Source organism: Lepidochelys kempii, chromosome 12 (assembly GCF_965140285.1).
Source record: "Lepidochelys kempii isolate rLepKem1 chromosome 12, rLepKem1.hap1, whole genome shotgun sequence".
NCBI classification, from domain to species: Eukaryota; Metazoa; Chordata; order Testudines; family Cheloniidae; genus Lepidochelys; species Lepidochelys kempii.
Window position 1 is genome coordinate 11,867,429 of NC_136391.1, and position 23,405 is coordinate 11,890,833.

Genomic DNA, 23,405 nt, shown 5'->3' on the forward strand with positions numbered 1-23,405 from the left:
GCTGAACTGCAGATTGGAAATTGTTATCCAGAATATAAACTCTGTATGAATGGCTATCCAATGCTGAGAATAAGCTACAATATATCATCTCTGTGGTGCTGTTTCAATGGAGTCTCTGACAAATGATTTACTAGTATGGAATCTCTGAAAAATGATTTACTCTATGGGAAAATACTACACTGAGCATGGGGGAGAAGATATTATTGGAAGGGTGTGATGTATACAGCCCACATTCCATACTCCTGGGTTAAGCTGTTCCTTTGAACTGGTAATTGGTATTAAATTGTCCCAAGCTTGTACCTGAAGGATCTACCTCTTCTTTTTGGGAGGGGGACAAAGGAAGCCCTAGGTGGTCCTACTCAGTGCAAGGGGACAGAGGCTGGGTCAGATTATGAGGTGGGGAGGGTTGGAGGAGTGAGATTAGCCCATCTGTGACTTGTCATATACAGCAGGGAAACAAATATAGAGATGAATGAAACACCTCCCACAGTTCTATTTTAGCTGGTATTAATCAGTGAAGAAATAAAATATCAAAGAGGTGGCAGGTGATTCAAATTCTGTCCAGTGGTTCAAATTCAGTCAAACTGTAACTCCATGAAAAGCAATGAAATGGTCTCTATTCTACAGCATCTTTCTGTCTGCCTCCAAAAGGGCTCTGAAGCTGCTTTAGCCCTACTCTAGCATCCCAAACAACTAACTTGAAGGGGCAGGGCACATCTAACCAAGAACAACACCTAATTCTGCTAGATAGCATGAATAGCCCTGTGACACTCTATTCTAATATCTAGATTCTTCTTCATATTCTCTTGCCTATCATACTCTCCAGAATAACTGCAGCTATAGCAGTGTATGAGGGTAATGGTGGACTGATGCTAATTTTATGTAGTAGAAGAGACCCCTGTGACACATGGCTAAATCTTGGACAAACCTTATTGAATTCAGCTGGACAGCACTGGAGTTCATTGTATTAAAAAAGCAAATGTTCACATAGTAGGGTTTGATTTTATGTACCACCTCTAAAAGGAAGGGGGGAGGGGGAAGTGCTAATATAATTTCTCCAGTTATCAGCCATTTGCAGCTTTGGCCTGGGGAGGGATCCATTCTCCAGAGGATTATCTCTTCATCCTTTCTGCAAAGCTTCACGCTAGATTCTCTAGAGCCCAGCAGACCAAGAAAAGACAGTGAGATAAATACCCTGCATTTAAACTGCTTCATTCTAATGCAGTAAATACAAAGAGTCTGGTCCATGGAGGGATGCAATCCTCAGGGAAGGGTTGGAAGAGCTGACACTGACCAGGGTCCTTCTGCATTGTGTGTGTGGGCAATCAAATAAGGTTAGTAATATGAGTGTGGTTTCTTTTAATTTACTGTTTTCGCTAATGTTTTTTCTATAAGAATAAATAAGCTTGTGTAGAAAGAGCTGTGTGGTAGCTTAATTGTGGGCAGTTACCTTGTTAGTTTCTGAAAGAAAAAGCAAATGTGTCTGCTGAGGAAGACTTGTCTTGCTGGGACTACACAGTGAAGATGGGGAACTGTTCAGCCTGGAAATACCCCAGTGAACAGGGAGAGGGATGCAACTCTCCACTCAAGAAAGGCAAAGTCTGGGGAGCTGGAAGCCTGAGAGCAGGTGCTCTTGCTGGACCACAAAGGGGGAACACCGGTGCCATTGCCCTGAACTGCGGCACCCTGCTGTCTCAGTTTCTTTTACCACTTGTTGCTGGAGCCCTATCTCTCTCTTCTGTGGGCCCTCCCGCTCTTCCCCAGCTAAGGTCATAGAATCATAGAATATCAGGGTTGGAAGGGACCCCAGAAGGTCATCTAGTCCAACCCCCTGCTCGAAGCAGGACCAATTCCCAGTTAAATCATCCCAGCCAGGGCTTTGTCAAGCCTGACCTTAAAAACCTCTAAGGAAGGAGATTCTACCACCTCCCTAGGTAACGCATTCCAGTGTTTCACCACCCTCTTAGTGAAAAAGTTTTTCCTAATATCCAATCTAAACCTCCCCCACTGCAACTTGAGACCATTACTCCTCGTTCTGTCATCTGCTACCATTGAGAACAGTCTAGAGCCATCCTCTTTGGAACCCCCTTTCAGGTAGTTGAAAGCAGCTATCAAATCCCCCCTCATTCTTCTCTTCTGCAGGCTAAACAATCCCAGCTCCCTCAGCCTCTCCTCATAACTCATGTGTTCCAGTCCCCTAATCATTTTTGTTGCCCTTCGCTGGACTCTCTCCAATTTATCCACATCCTTCTTGAAGTGTGGGGCCCAAAACTGGACACAGTACTCCAGATGAGGCCTCACCAATGTCGAATAGAGGGGAACGATCACGTCCCTCGATCTGCTCGCTATGCCCCTACTTATACATCCCAAAATGCCATTGGCCTTCTTGGCAACAAGGGCACACTGCTGACTCATATCCAGCTTCTCGTCCACTGTCACCCCTAGGTCCTTTTCCGCAGAACTGCTGCCTAGCCATTCGGTCCCTAGTCTGTAGCTGTGCATTGGGTTCTTCCGTCCTAAGTGCAGGTCCAACTCTCCGACCTTGCTGGGGCTGGTGGGAAAAGTACTGCTCACGGCATCCCTGGGGTGCTAGAGGGGACACAAGATACTTCATAACAGTTCTGGCCATGCAGCCCAAATGCATCCAGCAATTTCAATGTGTACATTAAGTTACACAAAGAAAACTCAACTTTAAAAAAATCTGCCATGGAGCCTCCTTAGATGACTGTACTTTCTGGCACTGCACTGCAGAAAAGATGTTATCCCCCACTGTGTCCTGACTCCTGGGGCAAAGCAACTCTTCCAAGCACTACTGGGAGTAACTTGCTTTTGTATATCACATCTGTGTTTCTGCCATGATGGCTTTATATTATGTCCATATATCATGGAGGGATAGCTCAGTGGTTTGAACATTGGCCTGCTAAACCCATGGTTGTGAGTTCAATCCTTGAGGGGGCTATTTAGGGATTTGGGGCAAAAATTGGGGGATTGGTCCTGCTTTGAGCAGGGGGTTGGACGCAATGACCTCCTGAGGTCCCTTCCAACCCTGATATTCTATGATTCTATGTATAAATAAAGTGGATGGGAACTCCAGGGAGGTTTCCTATCAGTCTGTGCTTGGACATTTGCTCCCACTGCCCGTCCAGCCTGTATCGTGGCAGATGCTTCCTGCTGGACTTGCTCCCCGGGGCAATGAGAAGCTGTTCCCTTTCAGAGGGGAATAAAGAATATGAACTCCATATTCTCCAGCGCTAGACAGGATAGTTGCACAATCACAGAAGTTTGAAAAGCTGGTCAAAAAGCCTGGGATGAGATGAAGATTCCTGCCAGTTTAACGCAACACGACCTAACCCACTTCCTGGAACGTAACAGGACAACACTGCCTAAATGACCTTTAAATAACTCACTCATAGCTGAGACTAGATAGGCATAGCTTGTCTGAAGAAAAGTAAACATTGGTCCTTTACTGAAGAGAGTCTGAATAAAAGTATTACCCTCATGCCTGCTATTAAATATGCAGCCACATATGCAAGATTAGAAAATTCCATGGAACTATGATCTACCTTACAGTAATGGGGCTGCTTGTATATGGACGTGGATGGTTTAGTGTTTTCTCTTTCTGTGCTTTTGCCTGTGATTGCTATGAATTTTGGATCAAATCTGTTTTCTTATACACAAATGTTTGTTTCAAGGGGTAGAAGAATGGAAAGCAGAAGATGTCATTGACTGACTGGCATGAATCACATGGGTTTGGGGTATGTGAGATTGGCTATGGAACCTGAAAGACAGACAGAGGTGGGAACCGTATCTGTGCTGATTCTTCCCATTGTTTCTATGTAACAGTCCCCGTTTATCATGAAATGTCCATGCTGCACTTTCTGTCCTAACAGACCCTGGGATTCTTGAATGCATCAAGAAGTAACTCCAGCTACAGATATGCCAGGCCATGCTTCTAGTGATTAAACAGCTCTGATATCTCTCACAAGGTCAACATGGTAGCTTGAACCCACCAGGTATCATTGCATCACTTGCTCTTTCTGCACCTTCTTTCCACTGGAGAGGATTGATCAAGAACCAGCAAATGGGCTGAATGTGCTGTTCTGGGAGCCTCTATATAGAATCATAGGATATCAGGGTTGGAAGGGACCTCAGGAGGTCATCTAGTCCAATACCCTGCTCAAAGCAGGACCAATCCCCAATTTTTGCCCCAGATCCCAAATGGCCCCCTCAGGGAATGAACTCACAACCCTGGGTTTAGTAGGCCAATGCTCAAACCACTGAGCTATCCCTCCCCCACAAATTCTCATATTTCCTCCTTTTTCCTCCAGGGGGTATAATGGCAACAGGAGAGTTCATGTTGGTGAGCCAGCCACTCACCAGTGCAAATTCTGTGAGAGTCACACCTACCATGCTGATTGGTGTCTTGGGGAGGAAGGGAACTTCCATTGGGCAGTAGTACCTGTAAATCACAGTAAAGCCTCCTCTGAGCAGTATTTATATCAGCTGTGCTAAGAGAAAAGTTCTGTTTCTAGGCTGTGTGTTTGTGCTAGCAGTCTTTGAACAGAGTGGGCTCTATTGATATTTGTTATTGTTAAGCAGGGCTACACCTCATAGATTTAGAAATGGAGTCCCAAGTGTGTCAGAACTTCCATGTTGAGTGTGAGGCTGCTGTGAACCGCATGGTAAATATGGAGCTGTACGCTAGCTATGTCTACCTGTCCATGGTAAATGTGTGGTGATTTTTTTTTTTTAATAAACACACATTCTTGTCTCATTATGCTCTAAGAGAGATGGGCTTCTTTTTCTAAAAGGCTTTTCCTTTTTCTTTTCTAAGTCTACTTTCCAAGTCCTAATTTCTAATGAATTCCAGTTGAGGATAGTATGTCGTTTGTGGGGCTACAGAGCCCTATCTGTATAAATCTGAATTGACTATGGAAAGACTAATGTGTTGTCTGCAGAATGATGTCATTTAGAGAGTTTATTCTTACAGGATTGAATGCAGGGAACTTAATACAGCTATCTGAGTGGGACTCAGCAAGTCTGGCTTTGATTCCTAGCTCTACCCTAAGCTCCCCTGTGATCTCTGGCCTGCCACCTAGTTCCCCTCTGTTTCCATTCCCTGTTCATCGAAGGGGATGAATGCTCCTTGACTGCACAGCTTGAAGCTCAAAGAGTGTTTCTTGCCAAGTACAGTGCCTTCCAACACAGTGGGCTGAAAACCGAGGTTAGGGTCTCTAGGTTGCTATTCTAGTCCAGATAAAATGTTAGAATCTTCTGTCTCTCTAGCCCAAGTCAGTAAACGTTGCATTTGCTATTCTTCAGTCCTACTACTTTGACTGTGATGCTGTGGCCCTGAGGCATATGGCTGAGTTCTTGAAAGAGCAGTCCCATGAGGAGAGGGAGCATGCTGAGAAACTCCTGAAATATCAGAATAAGCGAGGGGGGCTCCTTGTCCTGCAGGACATCAAGGTAAGCAACAAAGTAACATTGTGTCCCTAGAAGGGCTCCCATAAACTGGACTTCAGAGAATGGGGTTAGTAGCTGTGCTTGGGGTGTAGTACTAATTCTCTTCTCTAGGAGTAAGTGATAGGCCTTGCCCAGGCATTTCTAAGAGTGAACCCTGTAGCAAATTAGGGAGAGTTGCATGGTTCAGGAGCACCAGACCTTGGCCATCTTATGGTAAAGGGTGAGTATGGACATGGGTTGATATACATGAGCCTGTGTTAGCTAAAAGCACAGAACAGGCTTGCTTACCTGTGACCTGACCATCTACTCCCTCACTTCACAAGCAACAACTTTGTGTTCTATTTATAGAACATGAAAATCCAGGGATGCCTAGTGCTGTTAGCGGTGGGGTGGAAAGATGCCTTGGTTGTGAAACTACAGCTCTACAGTGAGCACCCTGAGGTGTTTTGTTCTCCAACAGAAGCCAGAGCGGGATGAGTGGGGGAATAGCCTGGAGGCCCTGCAGCTGGAGAAGACTCTGAACCTGGACCTGCACAAGCTGGCTACTGAGAAAAATGACCCCCACGTGAGCGTGGTAGTGGAGAGAGTGAAGGCAGTAACTACATGCAGTGCTGCTTTGACAGAGGTTTGGAGGGGGGTGGGGGCGGGGTTTGCTTCTCCATCTGAAGCAGCCCTGAAACTGGGGATGTTTGTGGTAGGTAACAATGCATAGATCCAACATCATACGTTCTCAGAATGTTTAATTTCCTACCTTGGGCACAAAGTAGCCAGGCTTTGAACCTATACAAGATGCCCAGTGGAGAAATGACCTTCACCTGAGTGTGGTCAGGAGAATCATGCGCACATACCCTCTGGCTTGGAATACAGCATGTGCTCCTGCCCTCACCACTCAATGTGTAAAAGACAGTGAGTGGCATGTCAAATATTGCAGCATAGAAAGAGATTTGTTCTTGCTAGTCCTGTGTATAAAGGGGAGACTTAAACATGGAGAGGGTAAGGTGCTTACCTGTCCTTTGTGTCCCTTGAAAACTACTCCTCAAAGGGCCTCTCTAGCCCTTCCCAACCCCAGGGGAAAATGCCAGGTTGATGAGAAGCTGCGCTAGCTTCTGAATTTTTGCAACTATAGGGTTTTCATACCCTGGTCAGTAGTGAATACCCCCATTCTTAAGTGACATGAACCATTTACTGCACATGAAATTTGAGATAATCTCGTTACCAATAGCACTGTTCTCTAGCTATTTCTACCTGTACAGTGGCTTCTACACCATGTACAGTACTAGAGACTCTGAACTGTCCTATAGTTCATTGCTTCAACACCATTTCTCGGCACAATGCCCAAAATGGGGGTCACTAAATGCCCTATTGCATACGAGAGAGCAAGAGTGAGTCCATATACCCTAACCATCCTCTCTCCTCCTACAGCTGTGTGATTTCCTGGAGTCTGACTACCTGGAGGAGCAGGTGAAGGCCATTAAGCAGCTGGGAGACCACCTCACCAACCTGAAGTGCCTGGAAGTGCCTCAGAATGGCATGGGAGAGTACCTGTTTGACAAACACACCCTGGGGGAGAGCAGCTGAATGGCACAGCAGAGGCTTAGAATGCATTATGCTTTCCTGGAACCTTGTATCCAGGGCAAAGAATAGTTTGACAAATCCTTAAATGCTGAGAATAAAATTCTCTAATCCCTGAGCCTGGACTTGTCTTTGAATAACATAAGCCACTTAGTGTGAGCTTTTCCCCATAAGAAACAATCTGTGTTGGAGGCTATATTTCATGACTTGTAAAGTCTGATTATGCCAGGGGAGAAATTAGGGCTTGATTACATCACCCTAGGGGCAATCATGAAACTCTCTGCAATAGAGAAACCACCACACAATCTGGCTGTACTACAGTGGGTTTAAAGAGGTGATAGACTTACTAATGTAGCCAGGGGGTGAGAATTGAGCTGCCAGTACCTCCAGGTTGGTGCCAATAACCCAGCATCTTATAGACCTATCTAATTGTAAAAATTCCATGTGTAGTGTATGCATTTTTTTTCTTTCCTCTGAATGCTTCACTAAAAACCAGCCTGAAGTCTTAGTTCTCTAAGTGGCTTGATTTACCCTGTAACAGTACACTTCACCATCTTAACTTTTATTCTGAATGCTCCTGCATGTCCTTACAGAATCAAAAAAAGGAAGCTGGGGATTGAAGGCAACATAACCTTGACCATGCACCTGTCTACTTCCCTTGTTTGTTCTGATATTTCTGGACCCTCTCAGCTGGCTCCCTGCCCTTATGAGGGAAACTGGGCCCCGTGCCTCAGGACCATGTCCTCACAATCAAAGTAATAAGACATGGGGAAAGGACGGGAGCTCTGTGGAAACAGTGTTCATTAGCTTGGGATGCAGAGACAGATTCTTATGTGTTAATTACATTAGAAGAACAAGAGAAGCCCAAACTTAGGTTAGGAGCCCATTATCTTTGACAGTTATTATCTGTTGCTAGAGCATTCATAATGAGATAAATGTAGGGGAGACTTGTCATCTCTCTATCATCAAAAAATAAATCTTGCTACTCAAATGTAAACAAGCTTCCATTGTTAAAATAATGCATGAGTCTAGTGCCTCAGCATGAGAGGGGTGCAAGGGGCACTTGTTGGGAATATATCAGCATAATGCTGAGCAATGGAGAATAATAAAAGCAGTGCCTGGCATGTGGCAAGGATGAAGTAAATGTTGTGGGAAGCAGAGTGGTTGTAAGGGCCTTGAAGTTTCCGAGCAGAGGATGGGGCAGCCATGACTACACCTGAGACAATAGAAGCTTACCTGATGATGCTTTAAATTCTTGGCTCATAATAAGCTTTCAAAGCATTCCGTTGTGCTGCAGGCTCATATGGCAGGATATGACCCACTACTCCCTCTGTAACAGGAGAGGATTGGCCTGAACAGAATGTGTGACCTCATAAGTTGAATGACCAGTACCTCTTCTGGCTAGGCCCTTTGGACTCTTTAACAGATAATCAATATAAGCGTTTTTTCCCCGTACTGTAATTGGTGAGTCTACTTAGCTCTTCGGGAATGAAACTAGAATGACTCAACTAATCTGATCCTGTTCCACATCAAAAACTGGGAAGATGTGTGTTCTTTAAGCAGTTATATCAGGTGTCTCAAAGCTCACTGTAGCGGCAATGTGGCAGAGGGACTAGCGCTGAAGGAAACATCCACATGTATATCATACTTTTGATTTGCACAAAGTGATGGATGAGACAACGTGATCTATGCTTTCTTGTCCCTATCTTGACAGGAAGGTTTACTTACCTGTATTAAGGTGAGATAACGATTAGCCCTGGAAATGTTTCATGGCATAATGAGTTTCAGAAGTAAGCCTGCTACCCAAACATCCTCTGGGCAGGGTGATAGAGCAGGGGGCTAAAAAAAGCTGGAAGAACAACTTTGGCTACCTGGTTCTGGCTGATTAGGGGTCAGGTAATAAGGAAAATCTGTCCCAGCTCGGGCTGTTGTGGTTCTACTTAAAAGAGCATCAGGACTTCTGTAAAGTACACGGCAGTGTGCAGGCTGGGGTGTGTGAATTTCAGAACACCCCAAAGTGTTGAGTGCTAACTGCCCTTTTTGGATGCTGCCAGTGTGACCTAAAAGGTACCTAATTGATGTGAATACAGTCCTGCTTGAAAGAGGATTGTTAATGTGAACTAAATACCTTTTATTCACTCCAGTACTGTCCACGTGGGGGCAGTTAGCATGCGGGTGTGCTCTATAATTCACCTTACTCCCCCATAATATGCACTGCTGTGCGCTTTAGACAGTGGCACATGCTTTCCTTGCTTGTGAACAGACTGTCTGCCTTGCAGCATTAAATCCTAGTGTGAGTGCTGCTGGGGGTAAGATGAAGACAAGTCACAGACTGCACATCTAAATAGTAGTATCCATCTGAACATCAAGAATTAGAAACAAGCCTTCTGCTGAATGACGGGAACTTGCTGTGTTAGTTGTGGTGCTCGGAGATAATAGTGGATTTCAGCTACAGCTCTAAAGAGATGGGTCTCCAAGGCAGCCTAACAATCACAGGTGTCATGCAAAGCTTCTGGCATCCAAGAAGCTCTGACAATCAAAAGCAGAATTCCTAGAACTCATTAAGCCATATGCACTGTAGGCATTATCGCCCCAGAGTCCCCATTCCAGCTGCTTCTCTTCAGAGCAGGGGCTTGAGGGGAATCACACTTGTTTGCTGCTTTCTCCACAGTAGCTCAAATCTCCTGGTCAGTGGAAACAAAAACACCAGGGAGGGAGGGATCTGACCATGCTAGCGGAGGAAAACATCCACAAAGCTCAGCAACTCTACATTGTTTCAGAGCAGCAGATGCCCAATTGCCGAGTCATGCTGTGCTGATTGGTTCCTTGATGGGGAAGGGATTTCCATTGGGTGGCAGAAGCTACCCTTCACACCCACACCATGCTCCAGACAGAATTAAAACCAGCTGTGAGGTAAACACTTTCTATGTCTTCTCGGGGGGGGGTTATTTCAGTAGGGTGGGGGCAGGGCTTGGTGAGCGTTCAGCTTTTGTTATCCTTTCTTCTGTGAAGTGCTGTAATGGAGTCTCAGGTACGCCAGAACTTCCACCGGGAGGGTGAGGCTGCTATCAACTGCATTGTGAATTTGGAGCTGCGTGCTAGCTATGTCTTCATGTCCATGGTGAGTCAGAGGCTTTCTTAAGAACTTTTTTTCTGTTTTCTGCTTCAACTGTTACTCCAAATACTACAACAAAGTCCTGTGAAACTTTTTTGAGGTAGCTGAGGCTTTTTGATTATAGAATTATAAATGCTTACTCAGAGATTGTAGTAACTCACCTGGTTGCTTTGGCAGAGATGGAGTTGAACAAGAGCCCTGGGGAAATCTGAGAGTACAATAGAGAATGCTTCAGAGGTGGGACTAAAACTCTAACTCTATACTATTGCTATTGGATTACACATGTATGTGGCATTTAAGGACTGTGTGGACTGAGTTCTACACTAGCAAAGATCTTTAATATCTCATTGCCTGGCTGGGTGTATCAATCTTGTACTTCTTCCCAGTCTTGCTACTTTGACCGTGATGATGTGGCCCTGAGGCACATTGCTCAGTTCCTGATGGAGCAGTCCTATGAGCATAAGGAGCATGCAGAGAAGTTCCTGCAATACCAGAACAAGCGAGGGGGACGCATTGTCCTGCAGGATGTAGAGGTGAGGGGGTGGGGTACACAATCTCTTCAATGTAGTCTCTGATCTATAAGATGCCCTGGGGAGGGACTACTGAACTCAAAGCTCCTGTATTGTGGGGAAAAGGTTCAAATTCTGCTTGGCACCATACACTTCTGCTTTGTGTAACAACTTCCCATAGATGGATACACTCGACCAAGTCAGGTAGGTGATGGGCTCGACCTGCTTACTATGCAGGGTGTAACCTATGGACTGGGGACTAGAATGCTTGTGATCCCTCTTCTATCTAGCCACAGGCATGAGAGGTATAGTGAGGGAATAAGCTTGGAGAGCTGCTGCTTAGTACTAACCTGTCCTAGTGGGTGAGCTCAATTGGCTGTAAATGTCTTGAAATCACACACAATGTGCCTCTTTCAGAGTTGCAGTATTGGTGTTGACTTCTAGTAGCAAAGGGAATAATGACCTACGTTGCAAAGGGACTATTGGCATACTGGCCATAACAATACTAGAGAAAAGAAGAGCAGCAGGGCAGATTTCCTCACTAGGGCCTAAAAGTTAGCAGAGCTAGAGCAGGTATGGGTTGTGACTAACCTTTTTGGTGGCTATTTAACAGAAGCCAGAGCGGGACAAGTGGGGGAACAGCCTGGAGGTCCTGCAGCATGCTCTGCAGCTGGAGAAGACCTTGAACTATGCCCTGCTGGACCTGCACAAGGTGGCTACAGAGCAGAATGATCCTCATGTGAGTATAAGTTGGCAGGAGAAACGGGGGCTGCAGTCAGCAAAGTTCAGAATGGAAGTTAATGGAAACTCAGATCAAAAATATCTTCCTGGTTTGGGGGGAAAACAGGGCTTTGGTAAAGGGACACTTTTTTTTTTTTCCAGGAAAGTTACAACTGTTAAGTTTTGAAGTTGTCAAATCTTATCTTTTTACCTTCTGAACCACTTTATTTCAAACATTTTTTTTTGTCTTCTCTCCCTTTCTGGCCACACAGTGTGACAGAATGAAGTGTTTAAGTTCCCTAGTTTTCTTCCTTCACTTTCCACTCCAACTTCTAAAATAGCTTCCAGCTCTCCAGAAGCTATTTTCCCTCCCTCCTTTGAGACCACAGAGGGGCACTAATTGGGGTGGGAATTAATATGGGGTTATATCTGTAGCAGATTGAAAGGGTGGCTTTAGCCCCTAAGTGAGGGCCTAGTTCATGCCACTATATGTGGCAGTGTTTTCCGCCTCTTTACTACACTTAATTAGTCTGAGCCCTGAAATAAATGCTTTCTGAATTAAGCAGCAAAATATCAATGGCCAGCAATTCTCATGGATAGGCTCTAGCTACTGCAAAACATTCTCTCATAGTCACAGTTGTTCCCCATTAGAGTGAAAGTGGCCCAAGGAGTTCCTGGACCTAGCTGGAAGGGAATAACAGGAGGGGAGCCCTCCTGAAAAAGGCAATGGCTAGCTAAATGGAAAGCCCTAAACTGAGGGGGCAAACATGTAAAAGTCAATGCAGTATAAAACCGGCAGAAAGGTGAGCATGGAGAACTAAAATGGGAGGTAGCAAAACATTTATTTAGAAATAGTGTAATGTCTGTACCCATGTCCTTTACAGTGATCTTAACCTCCTGCCATGCAATAAATGAGTGACACACTCTAGGATATTTCCTGCCTACGTTGTACAGAATGTTCCTGGTTGAATGCAAAGACTATCACCAGTATGAAATCCTGTAATACTTCTCCATTGTATGTATTGTTTAATGATGACTTGGGGTTGATGTAGGGGATCTGATTCCATGTAAACCACCATTGAGGTGTTACACTTTTATGCTTCAAACTTTAAGAAAGAGCAACCTTTCTTCTTAGTCCCAGGATTCTCCAGGTCACTCATTCGGCCAGCTCATACATAGCATGTACAGTTAGTAAGTTAAGATTTGTTAGACTAAATGTCAAGTAATCCGCCATCTTTCTACTAAGCACATAGGAGTTGGAATGAGTCTTCCTGTTGTCACTTTCTGCAGCTCTGTGACTTCCTGGAGTCTGACTACCTGGAGGAGCAGGTGAAGGCCATCAAGCAGCTGGGAGACCACCTCACCAACCTGAAGTGCCTGGGAGCGCCCCAGAACGGCATGGGAGAGTACCTGTTCGACAAGCTCACCCTGGGGCACAGCAGCTGAAGTCTGCACTGAGAGCTGCAATGTCCAATTGAATATATTACCCTTCCCATTAACCAGTACATCTTTTGATTGGTTAAGTGCTGACAATAAAACTTAATCTAGGATCTGTATGGTGTGATTTTTTTTTTTAGTGTATGCAATGGGATTTTGGACACATGGTGACCACCTGTCCTGGAACAAACAGGAAAGAATGATAGGATTCATCTAGTAGACTGAACTGGCTATTTTGGGTGCTAAGAAAAGGCATTTGAAGTGGGTAGAGGCAACATACAGTAATTCCCATGGTCTGTGCACCAGGGAGAGAAGCCTTTTGTCTGCTAGCAACACATTCCTCAACACATTTCAAATCTTCTACCTGAAACTCAACTTCAGAGGGCCCAAAGTTAGACATCTGGGTAAAGATAACAGTGATCTGGACCTCCTGTTCTAAGGCTCTATTCTTATTTCTTCCTTCTATTCTTACCTCCCTCCTCTCCTCCCCCCAGCTCATGTGACCACTTCTCTTCCAAATAATTTTCTAATTATGTTGAGAGAGGGGCTGACAAATTAGTTATCCTCCAAATGGAGCGTTTCTCACTGATGACAAACCCTTTGGCCTCTACCCAGAACTAACTACAGGGGATTCTCCTGTTGCTGAACTACTTCAACTCTCCTTCCCTTCCTGCAACTAGGGCTGGAATATATGTGGAGGCATTTGAACAAAAGCAGTAGTGGGTGACCCCAGTATGTCTTTCTTGCACAGGTGCACTGAAGCATTTTCACCTCCACAGGGAGGAAAATGGGGGGGGGGGGGAGGGATGAGTGGCTGTTTCTGCATAGGGATAATGGAAAAGGTGACCCAGTGTCTCTTATTATATTAGAGAAGAAAATTGTGACTTGCAGGAAGGAGTGAAATGGAGATCATGCAGGGCTTCCAATTGTGGTTGCTTGACATTAGAGGGTTACAATACTAGCAAAGCTACTGTGGCAGGCAAATAATCACCTGACAATGACTAATGTGTATATAACTTCACCCATTTGTTCCTGGAAACATCTTAATTCCTCCTCCTGAGCTGTTGTATGTATCTTCAGCAACTGGCAGATATATAACTCTGAAGCTATGCTAGTTCACACCAGCTGAGGTTCTGGCCTCCTGCAAGTTCTTTACAGTTGGTGGTAGAAATTTCATCTTTGCCAAGAATTGGTTAAGCTTATCTTGTAAAAGCGATAATTGGAGCTGGCCAGGAAAGGGCATTTCCATCCTGTGTGGAATTTTGGGTCTTTGAAAAGTTCTTCTGTGCTGAATGTAAACCAACTTAGGATGTGTTTTCTTGTCTTCTACAGTCCATCGGGGGCTTTCCAGTCCTCTTCCTCTTCTGTAGCTGAGAATCAGTTCTGTCTTGTCTTATACTATTTTGGCTAAACATCTTCCTTCCAGTTGCTTTGCTGCAGCAGAATTCTCTATGGTGTCTGGAGACCATGAAATGGGAGATGAGGAACTAAGATGGTGATATGCTTAAGAATAAGCCCCTTCTATGGCAGCTGTGTCTGACTTCTTTGGGAATGTGGACAAGTGGCTTACTATCTCCTTGCCACGGTGAACAGCCTTCAAACTAGAGAACTTTGTTCTCAACTGTGGTTGTGAGAAGGGATGTTCACTAATGATACTAGTTAGCTCAAACATACAAGTGCCAACATGCAAAAGCCTGAGGGTTTTCCTCTGGGAGGACAGAGGGACAAAGATCCCATAACTTAGCATGACAGCATAGCTCACCACTGTAGGTTATGTGTACTGAAATGCAATGGTGCCTATCCTAGATGGAACAAACCCATCTTCTAACCTTTCTTTCCTTTTCTGGCTGCAGCTGTGTGACTACCTGGAGGAGCAGGTAAAGGCTATCAGGCAGCTGGGAGACCACCTCACCAACCTGAAGCACCCGGGAGTGCCCCAGAATGGCATGGGAGAGTACCTGTTTGACAAGCTCACCTCTAGGCCTTCACAGACAAGGTGTAGCAACCTAGGGCCAAGTGCTAACAATAAAACGTTCTATGCATCCAGTATCCTGTATCTTTGATTTGGTCAAGATGACAATTCCTCTTCTGCACACTCTGTGCAGATGAGATGACTGTTATTCTGGGCCATGGCAGTAGGATCCTACTGAGGGAGAGTAGCTGAACAATGCACATGGGAGACTCTCCTTTACTAGCATAGTAAAGCTGGGTTGATGGTCATCCAAGTGCTGAGAATAAAATGTATTAACCTGTTGAAATCTCTAAGGTGTCTTTCTTTCTGGGGGGTGTGGGATGGGAATCACAGGGAACATGGTGGAGGTTGAGGAAGGCTGCTATTGGAAAGGCTTAGCCTAGATATACATCCCATGTGTGCTCTCCTGGGGGAGGGCTCGGCGGTTGTATTATGTCTAATGTAATTTCATTCTGGGTATTGTAGGAAATCGACCAACTACACTAACTCACACCTAGTGTGATATCCTTTATGCCAGGTCTAGGGCTAAAGGCTCTACAATGTCACTTTGTGGGTTGAAGGACAGAACTTCCATCCAGTCCCACATTCAGCTGTGTAGAAGCTGGGGGTAAGAGGAGTGCGCTAATGAGTAGTATCGCTATCTGACACATGGAAGAGGTGTGTGTGTGTGGGGGAACCAAAGAGCTGGCTTAGAGAAGTGACTGGAGATAGTGCACCCCCTGGCAGGGGGACCTTGGCTTACAATTCTTATTGCTCAGCTTCCACTGGGAAGGGAAAATCTGGTGACGTAACTAGAACGAGTCACAGATCAATGAAGGGAAATCTATTAATGCCCTGATTTCAGAACTGTTGTGAAGCCACTTTCTGCTCAATGCTGTACCCTCAACACCAGTGCCTTCTAGGACATTGGATGGTGCTAACCAACTGCACCATAGAATCATAGAATACCAGGGTTGGAAGGGACCTCAGGAGGTCATCTAGTCCAACCCCCTGCTCAAAAGCAGGACCCATCCCCAATTAAATCATCCCAGCCAGGACTTTGTCAAGCCTGACCTTAAAAACTTCTAAGGAAGGAGATTCCACCACCTCCCTAGGCAACGCATTCCAGTGTTTCACCACCCTCCTAGTGAAAAAGTTTTTTTCTAATATCCAACCTAAACCTCCCCCACTGCAACTTGAAAGACCACTCTGTCTTTTTCTGGAACTAGCATGATCCTCCCTAGCAATATAGCCACGAGCACTGAGGTTGCTGATTTTTGTGATGCTGTGTGAAAATAAAAACAAGTGACAAAATACAGCTTCTGGAAAAATGTTCAATACACTCAGGCACTGAACCGGGGTGTGTGTGTGTGGAGGGGAATGAAAACTTGCAATTTGTGTGAAACAAGGGTCAAAAAATAAGCACTCATCAAACTGTTTTATGCAACTTTTCTTTTGTTTACATTCACACTAAAGCTTCCTAAAAAAGTGAAAAGGATAAAGCTGAAATAATGTGTTTTGAACCTTCAGAATGAATTGTTTCAATAATGTCCCATTCAAATATGAAGGAAATTGATATCTTCCCAATATCTACCTCTTGCTTTTGTCCAATCAGGATTTTGTAACTGAAAAATTAAGTTACAAGAGGTGGGACCTTCTCTAGGTCTAAAGCTAGATTGCTGGGGAAGGACTAATAGTACTTCTGTCTGCTTGTGTGTAGGCATCAGGACCATATCGTCCTTGGTTTCTTAGCATTCAGGAGTGGAGGGGAGCTGACCACCGAGGGAGAAGCATCTCTTGCTGCATCCCTACCTCCTATGTCTGACATGAGGGATGTGGCAACAGTCCTGCCCTGCCAACTCATGCTTCCAGCAGCTAAAATGAATGCTCCTGAGGAAAAATTAACCAAATTTTCTGTCAGTCTTGTTGCCTCTGCTCTTAAGGTTCCTTGCTGAATTTGCTTTGGGACACTTCCTCGCAGACCCCACAGAGTTTTCAGTCCTCTGTGTCGTGACTGCAGGGGAAAAGCAACTCTGGCAGCCCTGTTGGTGATAACTTGGGCACCAGTTTGCAATGGCCAGCAGGCCTGTCTTTTTGCAGAGAAAGAGGTTTCCTGTTGGAGGGGCTCCATAGTTCTGTCAGAAACTGTTCCCTTTCCTGGGGCGATAGAGAGGATGAATTGCAGCTTTTTTAGCACCAGGCAAAAATAGCTGTGTTTTTGCAAAGGTCTGGGGAGCTTGGCAAGATGGCTGTGAGGGGGATATTTGTGTTGCCAAAACACCGGTGCCTAAATCACTAATGCATGTCTCGTCAGAATAAGATATTCAAAAGCACTTAAGTGCCATTTTGGAAAGTGACTTAGGAGCTCATGTCCCAGTGCTTTTCAGTGATTCTCACACTTTTGAGTGCCTCAGTCACTCTTGGAGGTGGGACTTGGGTGCTTTTGAAAACTTATTCCATAGTGTCTAAGTAAACAGCATGACAGTAAAACTATTAGTTTCCTACATGGTTCTAAATTTACAGCTAGTTACCCAAGGCTAGGAAATGCCAAGGAAGTGAGCAAATAAAACAATCAGCTAAGTAACTTGTTCAAGAAGAGTCCATAACCCCCACCCTCCTCCTACTGTGGCTGTAATTACAACAGATTATGTTATCTTGATGAGCCAGCCTCTCAGCTGTGAACATTATGACAGTCCCACCTACAATGCTGACTGGTGCCTTGCTGAGGAAGGGAATTTCCATTGGTTAGCATCAGCTGCCCATCACAAGCATTCCCTACTCTGAACAGTATTAATGCCACCTGTCTTCAAGTGCAAGTTCTGCTTGCCTTTGGGGGTGTGTATTCCTCTTAGCTTAGGTGCTTTCAGATTTTTTTCCTTTGCTGTTACAACTGTATTCTCTAGGTCTTGAAATGGAATCCCAGGTGCGTCAGAACTTCCATGCTGAGTGTGAGGCTGCTGTGAACCGCCTGGTGAACCTGGAGCTCTATGCTAGCTATGTCTATCTGTCTATGGTGAGTATGCTAGTTCTGGGTGTTCCTTTCCTCTCCTAGCTAATGAGAGTGAAAATATGGAACAAATACTGCGTGTGATCTTGGCGGTGACATCTCTGTGCTAGTGAGGAAATGAGTAGTATTTTGGTGGTGTGTTGGGACAAACACAGTTGTAGTTGTAATGGGCAGGTGTTGTACTGAGGGGGGAGTATCTTGGAATGTGCCCCTGTGGGGAAGGGGGAGACTGATTGTGAGCACTACTTCAGATTGCACAAAGAGTAAATCTAGAAGCTTAGACTTCCCTTGAATTGCAGTTAGTTAGGCAGAGATAATGGCATTGTACCTGGCTAAAAGATGAAGGAGACAAGCAGGCTTGTGCCCACATATGGGGGTTTAAGTAGCTTTTTGATATTTACCTGTAGTAAACATCTGATGCATTGCTTTTGCTGTTCTCTTCTATCTCTAGTCCTACTACTTTCAACGGGATGATGTGGCCTTGAGGCACATGGCCCAGTTCTTGAAGGTACAGTCTCATGAGCAGAAGGAACATGCAGAGAAGTTCCTGACCTATCAAAACAAGCGAGGTGGGAGCGTTGTCCTGCAGGATATCAAGGTGACCACTAAGGGCACTTGCTGTTCTGTCTTGCTTTATAGTCCCTGCATCTTGTCACCCTGTCTGGAGTGGCAAATAATCATGAGTGCCTGCCTCAGGGCAGACCCCCCCCCCCCAACTGGTGGTGTGGTCTAGAAGTAGATTTTACCAGCCCGGTACTTAATGTGACCTCCCAGACTACTACAGTAGTCTATAATGGAGTCCCAGACTAGAGCATCCAAGTGGACTATCTTGCTATCTAGGCAAGCTGGACTGGTGAATGGTCACTTACACCCACTATCTCAGCATCCAGTCCCAAGAAACCCATCACTCACCTGGGTTGACTTGTACCCTAGATCTCACGCCAAACAATATGAGTAGCCAAGTCTATAGTAACATTTTTAAATTTCTCTTCTTGGTTGATCTGCTTTAACCTTTCAACATGTACAGGTGAGTCCCAGTCTAGAATTCCTAATGGTAACAGATGTTATCATTCTCCAGTTTTCCAAAAGTCTCTCAGGGCTACTTAGAAATAATTCTGGGGATCTCAGTCCTCTCATTCAATTATTCTGCTCTGTTAGACTCCAGATAACCAGGAGATAAAGGTTTTTTCCCTTGTGTCTATACCTGTAGCTGCTAGCAGAAAACAAGCTGATAGCATCATTACCACTACACGGGCTCTTGCTGGGAGAGGCATGCATTTAGAGTCTTTGATATCTGATCATACCACACAACGATCACTTGCCTTCAAATGCACAAGAGTTACTACTTGCCTGTGAAAACTCTTCATTTGCATTCCACAAAGGATTCTTTATTTAGTTACAGGGGTATAGAACATGTAAATGTTTGCTATTCATCTAACGTGATACATATAAGTGAGAACAAGGCAGGTAATATACTGCTAGTTTTCATGAAGTTTACATTCTTTGATCTATACTGATACCCAAATGAACTGGCCTGATTTCCAGCAGTGACTTTGAGGTCTCAGCTGACAACTAGGCTTTGGTTAGAGTTGGCACTTGGCTTACCAGCATCACATCTCTGATGCTTACTACTACTGTCTATTAGATAAGTGTAGGTGAGATTTTTTTTTTCCAGCCCACACTTCACCTCTTAAATGAAGGAAGCCAACTCTCCATGCAGTAGACACTAGCTCCTAGCTGCAGTGGGAGTCAACAAGTGAGCTTAGCATTGCTTTGTTTGGGTTTGTACAGAGGCCAGAGCGGGATGAGTGGGGGAACAGCCTGGAGGCCCTGCAGTGTGCCCTGCAGCTGGAGAAGACTCTGAACCAGGCCCTGCTGGACCTGCACAAGCTGGCTACTGAGAAGAATGACCCTCATGTGAGTATAATGGCAGACAAATACAACGCAGTTGGAGTAGATGTTTGGGAGCACTTGTTCCTCTAGGGAAGTTTGGCTTCCTCTCCCGTTTCTGGGATGTGGGGGAGATGCTGTGTTCAGTCGTCTTATCTGCCCAGAAGTGGCCTTCTCTTGCAGGAGAGCCCTCTACTCTTTTTGCCTCCAGGCTTCTGTGTCTCCCTCTCCTTGGAACAGGGGGTGGGGGGAGTAGTTGGAAGATCTGGGCAGGGAGAGGGATTTATGGTTACAGTTGTCAAGTCTGTCTTACTGCATCTATGCCTTAGATTGTTGGTAATGCTGGCAATGATGCTTCCCATTCTTTGACTACAGAGCTTCCTTGCTCAAGGGTGTGAGAAGCAATATTAACAATTTTGGAATTCACATAAACCTGACAAGTAGTGGTTTCACACCCTACTGATGTGTGCCAGGGAGAGATGGTCGATCCGTAGCTCATTGCGACTCTTACTTGCAGCTAAAACTCTGCACTGAAATGTAATGGTACATAATTGAACTGGAATAAATAGTCCTCTTCCTTCCCTTGCTTGGCTGCAGCTCTGTGACTTCCTGGAGTCTGACTACCTGGAGGAGCAGGTGAAGGTCATCAAGCAGCTGGGAGACCATGTCACCAACCTGAAGCGCCTGGGAGTGCCCCAGAATGGCATGGGAGAGTACCTGTTTGACAAGCTCACCCTGGGGGAGAGAAGCTGAACGGCACACTGCCAGCTGAGAGTGCCATGCAGAGCTCTACACTTCACAGCCAAATAGACAAGGTCTAGCAACCTAGAGTCAAGTGCTGACAATAAAACATTCTATGCATCCAATATCCTGTGTCTTTTATGTGGTCAAGATGACCATTCCTCTTCAGCACACTCTGTGCAGAAGGAATGACCGCTATTTTGGGGCAATGGCAGTAGAATCCTACTTACCACTGCTTCTGATAGCAAGAGCAGGGTGTGATGTGCTCTCCTGCCTCAATTTTGAGATTACCAAAAGTTCTATATTCTATGTTGCCGTACAATGGTGTCTCTGACAACCTCCTACCACAGATGTCACTAGCCCAGTAGCTACTGCTCTTAGCTGGAATGACAGGGGGAGGAACCCAGTTAAAATCTCAGCTTTGCCTGAGTCAGAGCTGGGCCTCGAACTGTGACTTCTCACACCCTAGGTTAATGTAGTAACAGTTGGACTATGCTGGGCTTAGTCTCCCTTGCTGGCTTTTATCAAATAGGAGAAATTTCTCCTTGAAGCCAGTACTAACATTGAGGTTAGTCTAAAACCACACTGAGAGGGCCTCCTGCTGGTTGTGTAGCGCCACGGGACTCTTCTCCCACTACTTCCCCTCCCTCCTTTAGTAGGTCTCTTAAATAACCTCATATTGCATGAAGAGAGCTGGTCAATGACTTCGCCCCACCTAGGTGACCCTTCATGGGGGGAGTAAGTCCCTCTTCCAGCCTGAACCTTTTGCTAAAGAGCTCTCCTTCCCTATTGATATGTGCCAACTGGAGTAGCAGCTCTCTAGAGCTAAGAGGCTGTCCAGAAAGGCCAGGATAAGGACACTGCATGGCTGTTTGTTCTTTCTCAGGGGAATGGGAAAATCCACCCCATGACAACCTTCACTCTCCCCAGGAGTCAAGAAGGCAGTAAACTTTCCTGCCATTCATCCCTGCCCAGTGTTAGACAATGTTGTGGAAACCTGCCCTGTGGGGGGAGTAGGGGTAAACAAATGTAGAGTTAGTGTAACCAATAGCTCATTTTATGGCATGTTATTAATTAAATGACTGAGGGAGCCTGCTGTGGGCTGAGTCAAGTTAATGTGACTTACTTTCATATTGCTAAACATGGGGAGTTGGGTTCGCTTATTTGCTCGTGTTTGGATGTGCCCAGTGTCCCACAACTTTGTGCCTAGTTATCTTTTGCCAGCTCTTGTAGCAAGAGGGGTGGGAGAAACAAGAAGCAGCTACAGGATGCCATGGGGACTGTGGTACTACAGGTCACAGGCAGTGGAGAGTCTTACCCCTAAACAGTAAACAAACAAAAAAGAGCAGGTATGCAGCAGATGTAATTCCATGCAGTTCTCCTGAAGTTCTGTCCCAAGATAGTTAAGTTTGCACTTTTAATTTTATTCTGGGAGGAGAGAATATTTGGCCCTTGCCAATTGTTTGATTTGTCCTATTTAGTAGGGCAAGAGCATTAATGGTTAGATAGCCCCATTCAGCCAGTGAAAGTCTAAAGGTCTTCCCCATGCTATGGAGAAGTGCCAAGCTGATCACCATATTTGGGGGCAGGAAGGAGTTTTCCTCCAGGGCAGACTGGAAGAGGCCCTGTGGGTTTTTTGACTTCCTCTGCAGCATGAGTCACTTGCTGGAGGATTCTCTGCACCTTGAAGTCTTTAAACCATGATTTGAGGACTTCAGTAGCTCAGACATAGGTGAGAAGTTTTTGCAGGAGGCAGGGGATGAGATTCTGTGGCCTGCATTGTGCAGAAGGTCAGACTAGATGATCATGATGGTCCCTTCTGACCTTAATATCTATGAATCTACTAAAATGCTGCTCTCCAGCAGGTGAAAGCCAACAGGCACCCATCAGCAGCACTAGCTGTCAGTTTTGAAGACAGGCTAGAGGCTGTATAATTGTGACAATGGACAAAGTAGGGAGAACTTAAGAGGCATGGAATATAATATGACCCAAGCTGGACACAGCCCTGCTCTTTTAAAAAGGACTTTTTCCTCTGTCATGACTTCTGCAGAGAAGTGCCCCTAGTACCAAGGCTTATGTCTCTCTTCACTGGAACCTCATGGACAACACTTGAATGGTTTCACTAGCTGTAGCAGGGGAGGTGGGGGGCACATCTTGTAATCCAATGACACTAAAAGGGACTAAACCAAAGGGAGGGTAGGGGTGGAGAAGAAGCAAACTGCCCCAGGAGAAATAAGGGGCAAACTAGCCCATCTTTTTTTCTCACTTCAAGACAATTGCTTGAAAGAGTTTCTTTATCAACTATTATTTGTATTCTGCAGCAGCCAGAGGCCAAAAGCCAGGATGTTCCAGCTGAGCCCAGCTCTTTTAGACAGAAGTGAGGTGCCTGAGGGACAGAGTTTGGTTAATATTTTCAATGGGTATCAATTTAAATAAGTCTTCAATAAAAGGCAGAAAAAGAATGCCATGCCGCCTTTTCTTGGACCCCCTACATCTTCTTTTCATGACAGCAGGGGTGTTTGTTACAGAGGTACAGAAGCCAAAATTTTTTTTCTTTCAGATACTAAATCACAGAAGTGACCCCACCTGCTGCTTCTATTGAGCCACATGAGCTGCCCATCTCACGCCCCTGCAAACGTGTATGCCATGACAATTCCTGGTGGAACCTCAATCATCGGTCGCTTCCCTAATTCTGGTGTCTGCAAAGGCAATAGTGTGAAATATCTCCTGCCATCAACTGGGTGTTCCTGTCCCAGCAACCTCTCTGTGTCCTGTGTTTCCCACTCTCCCTGTGACTCCCACATGTCCATACTACAGTGCTGGGCTACACTTGGGATCCAAAAGAGAAGTCTGATTACACAGAGAAGGGACTGACAGATGCATAAAAGTCACATGTTTCATGCCAAGCCTCTCATACCCAAGTGCAGAATTAAAAAAAACATTAATGCGTGCACAATAGGCATCATTGCCCCAGACTCCTGATGAAACTTTCATCTC

At 45.3% G+C, this 23,405-nt stretch overlaps 3 protein-coding genes across 3 annotated transcripts; all 3 read left to right on the forward strand.

The window, feature by feature from the left end:
• The first annotated feature begins 4,622 nt into the window (after positions 1-4,622).
• Positions 4,623-7,054, forward strand: LOC140896530 (ferritin heavy chain A). The gene is made up of 4 exons (XM_073308455.1): positions 4,623-4,724; positions 5,323-5,469; positions 5,927-6,031; positions 6,889-7,054. The coding sequence occupies exons 1-4, from the start codon at positions 4,623-4,625 to the stop codon at positions 7,042-7,044; spliced, it is 510 nt and encodes a 169-aa protein (XP_073164556.1). The 3' UTR covers positions 7,045-7,054.
• Positions 7,055-10,057: 3,003 nt separating this feature from the next.
• LOC140896531 (ferritin heavy chain A) lies at positions 10,058-12,828 on the forward strand. Its single transcript, XM_073308457.2, has 4 exons — positions 10,058-10,159; positions 10,540-10,686; positions 11,276-11,401; positions 12,673-12,828. The coding sequence occupies exons 1-4, from the start codon at positions 10,058-10,060 to the stop codon at positions 12,826-12,828; spliced, it is 531 nt and encodes a 176-aa protein (XP_073164558.2).
• A 4,853-nt stretch (positions 12,829-17,681) lies between these two features.
• LOC140896532 (ferritin heavy chain A) lies at positions 17,682-20,420 on the forward strand. The gene is made up of 4 exons (XM_073308458.2): positions 17,682-17,783; positions 18,229-18,375; positions 19,569-19,694; positions 20,265-20,420. Exons 1-4 carry the CDS (start codon positions 17,682-17,684, stop codon positions 20,418-20,420), a joined length of 531 nt encoding a protein of 176 aa, XP_073164559.2.
• The last annotated feature ends 2,985 nt before the right edge of the window (positions 20,421-23,405 follow it).